The sequence below is a fragment of the Morone saxatilis genome, unplaced genomic scaffold (assembly GCF_004916995.1).
Source record: "Morone saxatilis isolate NCDOM2014 unplaced genomic scaffold, NCSU_SB_2.0 Contig23, whole genome shotgun sequence".
Taxonomy (NCBI): Eukaryota; Metazoa; Chordata; class Actinopteri; family Moronidae; genus Morone; species Morone saxatilis.
The window spans coordinates 5251426-5258133 of record NW_023339796.1 but is presented as its reverse complement, the minus strand read 5'-3'; the positions used below and the strand labels follow the sequence as shown (position 1 = coordinate 5258133).

The 6708-nt window shown below is 39.8% G+C and overlaps 1 protein-coding gene across 1 annotated transcript in view; it reads right to left on the bottom strand.

The window, feature by feature from the left end:
- The window catches only part of ak5 (adenylate kinase 5), a gene marked incomplete in the record, with an annotated part of 77585 nt that overhangs the window by 32727 nt on the left and 38150 nt on the right, over positions 1–6708 (bottom strand). Inside the window, 1 exon segment of the mRNA XM_035670036.1 lies at positions 2657–2730. Within this exon segment, the coding sequence (XP_035525929.1) occupies positions 2657–2730 (74 nt within the window).

The window sequence follows — 6708 nt, the reverse complement described above, 5'->3', positions numbered from 1 at the left end:
TCAACATGGTGGACTCCACAGAAGCCGAGCTGCAGTATATGTAGATAAAAACAGCGACACTGATTGCATGTAGTCAGATATTAATGAGAATAGGTCAAATACACCATCAATCAATAAAATAAACTGAGAAATACACGACACATCCACATAGGATGTTCTGCCATCAGGGATAAATTAGAGGTGATGAAAAGCAAGAAATAATTAGAGGTAAAAGTCCATGAGATTTGACACCAGAGATCCCAAAATAGCCGCTGCCCTTCTGTCCCCCTCCCCTGTCACCTTCTGTGGATCAGCACGCTAACAAAATCCATCTCCGTCTCATATCCGAGGCCACAAATACGGGATGACAAGGCTGCACGGTGTCTTCGTTCCACTTCACAGAAAGAGAGTGTCAGTGCTCGCCACAGGAAGTGCTGCACAGGGCCGTCGCTGTCCTATTGTTTGCACTCTCCTTGTGCTCAAGCCGCTCAGTGGTTTCCTCTACCTTATTGTATTGATAGACCAGGCTTTATCCTGGCTCTGAAAGCCTCTGAATAATGACAGAGTTGGTGACATTGGTCAATAATGATCGACCAGCCTCGCTCGAAGTTCAGTCTTATCTGGCATGATTACATTTACATACAAAATGACAGCCGAGCATGATCCCAGGAGACGCACAGTGGGATGTTGGCTGGCAGGTAAAAACCGGCTGTGAGAGTAATTCTGTGAACAGGGCTGGTGAAGATTAAACACTGTGATGCTCAGTGCCAACAGCCAATGCATATCAATACAGGCTGAAGGTGAAGAACGGTAGCATTTGATAGGTTAAGTAGAGTTTAAATTTCAACAACGTGCTACTACTACAGAAGGGATAGGTTTAAACAAGTCTAGACGGATATTTTGTGCCAATATTCTGACCCGTCGATGCACCATCATGGCCCTATAATTCACTTATTAAAAGGATCCTTTATTAGATGTATTGTGCATGTTTAAGGTGTTTTAATTTATCAGGACACTTCGAGTACTGTGCATCCATTCTTGAGCCTTTATAATCACTGTTCTGAAGTGCTGAAAGCTCCATGTTAAATGTTTCTTAAAGCTGAAATGTGCTATCAGGACTCCACGTACTCAATACTTAACTACATATTGGTTTTACTGTTTGTACACTGTGGTACTGTTTCTGTTACTTAAGTTAAAGAGAAAAAGAGTACTTCTTCCACCACTGATGACGGGCCAGCGACATTAACTTCAGAGCTGGAATCAAATGTCAGAGCAGGACGGTGTCCGACCTGAAAAAAATCTAAATTCACCTGCATATTTAAGCAGACTTAGACTGAACAGTACCCTTTTCCTCCCTCTCCCAAGAACAGAAAAAAACTTTGAGTTGGAAAAATTAAGTGGGAGAGAAACGGAGAGCGTGGCAGAGAGAGCTGAGCAATTTGTTTCCAGACAGTCGGAGGATGGGAAATGAGACAGAGGGTCAGGTTTGTGTGGAGGAATGATGCTCGTCTGCACCCTCGCCAAGTATTACACAACAGCATTCTCCGTCTCTGGACATGTGCTTCGCTGAATCATCTGGCCTTTGAAATGACTTCAGCGGTTGCCATTTTCGAAATGGATAATTTGCAGATCATCATTTGTGTCTTGCGAATAAAAAGCAGGAAGAGCAGAGGATGTGGGAATTAGGGGGGGAAAGAGGGTTTCTATTCGTTAGTGGCAGTGATTCAAAAATTTTATTCTTAACACAATAAGAGCCTCATTGCGAAAGGACGATAAGATTGTTATTAAGTTACTGCAGACGACAATACTGTGCAACACAACAGTGTCGTTACGAAGATGATTGAGGTGAAAGGACAGCATTCAGATGTTTGACATTTAGCTCATTTTCTTATCTTAAATGCATTAGACTGAGAGAGTTTATGGGTTCATTGTGATGCTAAAGGCTGCTGAGAACTGTTGGGATGAATCTTTCCCAATGTAATGACATTATAGTTAGAAAATACCAATTGTATTCATTTGCTTTGGCCTGGGGCTGCGTGTGTGTGTCAGTTTGAATAATTACATTTTTTTGTTAAAAGTCAAATTATTGATTTTGTTTTTCAAATATAAAACTACAGCATGATCATCCCAACTTCAATAACGCTTGGAATCACACCTCAATACTTAGACCAGAATGTGTAGCATTAAGTTAGGTCTTATTTAGATATGTTCTTTAATTCGATTTGTTTATTGAACTGAAACCAGTGTGCAATCTCTACTATGGACTTTAGGGGGGTGATGTCAAGAACAGCATGCTGGCTGGTATCTTTATTTAAGCTAAAATTAGTGATGAATCACCGTCATGCAGGGATAATACATCAAAAATAGCTTCACTTTACACATGATCCATGATGATGAAGATACAAAAAAATTGAAATGCATGGCAAAAATAGCATATTGTCAATATTTTAGAGACCCCCCCACAATTTTACAAATCATGTCTTCAGGGGACCTCATGTCTTATTAAGAGGAGACAAGCTCCCCCAGGCTCCCCTGTAGTTCACACAATGCATTAAACTGTGCTGTATAAGAGAGGTTTTGCCTGTCAAAATAAGATAGCTCAAACCCAAAAACTCACATTGCATATTGACAACAGGTATTAAAACATTTAGTAAGCAGAAATGAATCATAATTTTACCTCATCATACTTGTAAGCAACATCTGCGAGGCTGCTGGTTTCACCCAGTAGACTGAGGTCCAGTTCACTGGGACCTGAAAACAGAACAACAGAACAAACATCAAATTTCATTTCTCATTTGAATTTTAACTGGGTAGAAAAATAACAATGACATTCAGTGACCTTTTCTTTAGGGATCTAAATAAATTCATGTGTTCTAGATCCATATATATAAATCCCTAACATGTATTTTACATTGAAATTAAAAGATTGCAATTAAGATTATCTTAATTTTCTAACATTGATGCCTTTACTAGAAAGCAAGAGAGGAAAAGAGGAAGAGAAAGATACCACAAAGGTTCCCAGCTCTGAACTCTTAACCCCAAAGACGCAGTGGTATATTAATTGATTGAATACATTTTTTAATGTTGATGAATCTATCTTTTTCCAATTAATCGTCCAGTCTAAAATGTATATATGTAATAACATTTGCCTCTAAGCCCAAGGTGATGTCTTCATTGCTTGCTTGTTTGTCTGACTAACAGTCCGAACCCCAAAGATATTACGTCTATACGGCTAACTGAAGGGAGTTTGTGAATGGAATAACAGAAATGTATGGGGCTGGGAATAAGGTGCATAAAACAGAGAAAAGCAGCAAATTCTCATATTTAAGAGGCAGGAAACAGAGAATATTCAGGATCTTTGATTGATAAATGATTTAGAATTCAAAAATCCCCATGTTTTAAACACAGAGTCAGAAGAAGTCGGGTCTCATTTGAGATTTATGACAAAATCCCCATTGTTTCTTGGATCATTATTTCAGCAGAATATTAAAAAAAATAATGTTACATTATAAATACATGCACTGCCAAATCACATTACAGTGGATATAACCCTATATAGATTTACTGTGTCATTTAGTCTCATGTGTGCCACTACAGCACGCAACAAACTTCCAGATGTAAACATCTAGCTGCACATCTGCACTTCGATGTTAAATCTAAGCAAAGAGAGGAGAATCAAATAAGCACAAATTGAGGTTATTTTTGGCCTGAGAAAATGCTCTGATAAATTCTAACACATAGCATCTTCATTCTCTTCCTCGGTGGAAATGGGTCGTGAATAACACTTCCCCTCGGCAGATTTTATTTCATGCACGCGAGAGCCCCTCAGAAGAGAGAACTGGGTTAGATTCTGCGAGGATGCAGCTTCAAACGTTCAGCAGATTGCAGAGAGATGGCGGCTGTGAATTTCTCCCAAGCGTTATTTTAAAAAGCGAGGAGAAAAATTAGCCGACAACAAAAAAAAAAACTGTCCTGTGTCCTCTCTGCAGTTCACAACTTAAGAGTCAGCAACATGTCAGAGAGCATCTCGCCTTCAAAAAGCGAGGGGCTGAGTTATGACAGCGTGGACACTTTGCTTCACTGTTGAGGCCAGCGATGGTCAGGTGGCCGAGGCTGCCCTCACTTCAGGTTGGTCCACGTGTGCTGCTGCAATAATCACCCTCCCCTCTCCTGGGAAAAATATGACACTAGAAGGCTAGGAGGCCATTTCTCGTAAAGAGTTTTCCTTTACTTCTGCCAATCTATTTCTGTTTCCCATTATACTTCTCTATATGAGCAGATTTATGTCATTTCAACAGGTTTCTGAGAGGACATAAGGTTGAAGCTACAGAATGCACATGTGACCCAGATTTCTGATATAAAGCCTTGCAAAAATAGACCGTTTGGCGATCCTTTCAAATTACACTTTCTTTCTTAGTAGGGGCCCATTGTGGGGCTCCATTATAAAGAAAACATATTCAATGGAATATCTTGACAAATGCACAGATGTCATGCTGCTCTTAAATGCATCTCAAAGTGCAGCTATAACTGCTGTATGTAAGTGGACCCTTGATGGGAAGTTCTCTCTGTCGATCATGGCCTAAATGGGGAAAAAGTCAGCTTTCTATAAGAACATTATATTATCTTAAGAACAACATCATGTGACTTTCCTGCATGATAGTTTGGTTGAAATCAGCAAACATTGACAGGATGCTCTGGGCTTTCTGCTGGCTTTAAGTGATCATTTTCTCTATTGCTTAATGAAAGCTTGAACGTTTCTCATTTTTCCAAGGATCTGTTTTTGAGATATTGCAGGCTCTGTGCAACTCAAGTGGCATAAGTACACCTGCGTCTGTTTGGTATTTCTGTGTCCTGTCATGAAACAGACTGCTCTCAAGTGTGAGGAGAAGAGCTGCAGGAGAGTGTCAGGTAGCTGTCAAGTAGCACGAGGCAATTTTCAAAGTCAAGGATCAATGTGAGCCTCATTCTTATTATGTGCGTGGCCTTTATCACCTGATGTACAGAAACTGAAGAGAAGCTGACAATCTATTCTTTATGGGTGATTTGTGGGTCAAATTTCATGTAATAACGATGCCACGTCCAAACTGTCTCTACCTGTCGACTTTGTTTGCCTGCTCACTCACTGTCATACCACTGAACTGATTTTGTTGGGTGAGAGCTCTCTTCTCATCAGAACCACACTGTACGTTAACATATTTCCTCCTCCTGAACCATTTTGAGGTGCCATATGTTCTCTCATGGTGATTCTGCACCTTGTGACATGAACTTCAGTTTCCTCCTGAGTGAATCTGTTGTGGCAAATCTGCTTCAAACTGTTCACTGCATCACACAATCTCCAAAGCATTTTGATGTAGAACACAAGGATTTTAAGAGAAGAAAACAATGGTAATTTGGTTGGTGGTCACCATGGGAGGAAATTAGCACCAAAGTGTGAAAGTGGCTGGTAGATTTCATAATGAATGTGGCGGGTAAATTTGAACATTTATCTGTTTGTGGCTGGCAGATGTTCACATTTTAGAAAGTAAATTTCCCACCCTGGTTGTCACTAATAACCAGTGTTCATAATGTATTCCTCTAATTCCTATGCAGCTTCATGCTGCGTTGCAACTGTGCTGTGTGTTACAACATAATGAACCATAAACATAAAACAAGCCAAGCCAAGTTTATTTATGAATCCAAAATCCAAGTTATTCATAGAGGGCTTTATAATCCGCACAGACCCTCAGACTGGAAAGACTTAAATAAAATCAGGTAACAAAAGGAGCGATCCTTCTTCCAGGATGATCAAACATCATAGCTTTTTATCAGTACACCACGCTTTATTCATCACATTCATGTATATGATGTTTAAATTAGGCTGTCTGCCTTCTCAGTTAGATGGACATGCAAGAGAGAGAGCTCTTCTGTTCCGTTAGTAAGAAAACCTTATTGACAATCCCACTGATATTTGTAACTACACTACACAACTACACAAAGTAAAGACGTTAACCATTCATTTAACAACTCACTCCCTGAAAATAAAGAAGCAGTTTATTGAATCAAAATATGCTACAGTAGAGCAGTGGAAACAGTAAGGAGCGTTTGCACTACATGGATGTGGGATTTCTGTGCTGTGTTGTGCAACGGTAACATTTTTGTAAAATGTTTATTATTTCCATCAATGCAGAAACACCTGCAGAGCGCTCACTGATCATATGAGATCATATTCAGTCAGGTCGTTACTGAAGGTCAGGAATGTGGCTCCGTCGGGGACATTTTTAAATCTGTGAATTACCAGGTTTTACATAATACATATAGTCTCTGTGACACCATCTGACTGATCAAAGACTGATTCAGTGATCTCACAAAGCGTGACTAACCCTTCACTGGTTGCTATGCCAACTCTTCTGGTAACCAGGGAGCTGGTGGGTGATGGTTTTTGGTTTTTTCTCTTCTTATGTATGTGGACTATTTTGAAGAAGCCTTTCTAAACTGTAAAGATGTACCAGTAGCTCTCGAAAAGCAGTTAAATGCCTGAGGATGATGTTTGTTGCATCATATTTCATCATCATTTGGCCCATAGCTAGTGCAAAGAATATTGTCTACTACATTATTTATACCCACACACAGGAGCATACACAAACTGTACAAATACTGTGTTACAAGTAAAAGTCCTTCATTCCTGTAAAGGTCCAGTGTGTTCAGGAGGATCTACTGGCAGAAATGGAATATCATATTCATAGGTATGTT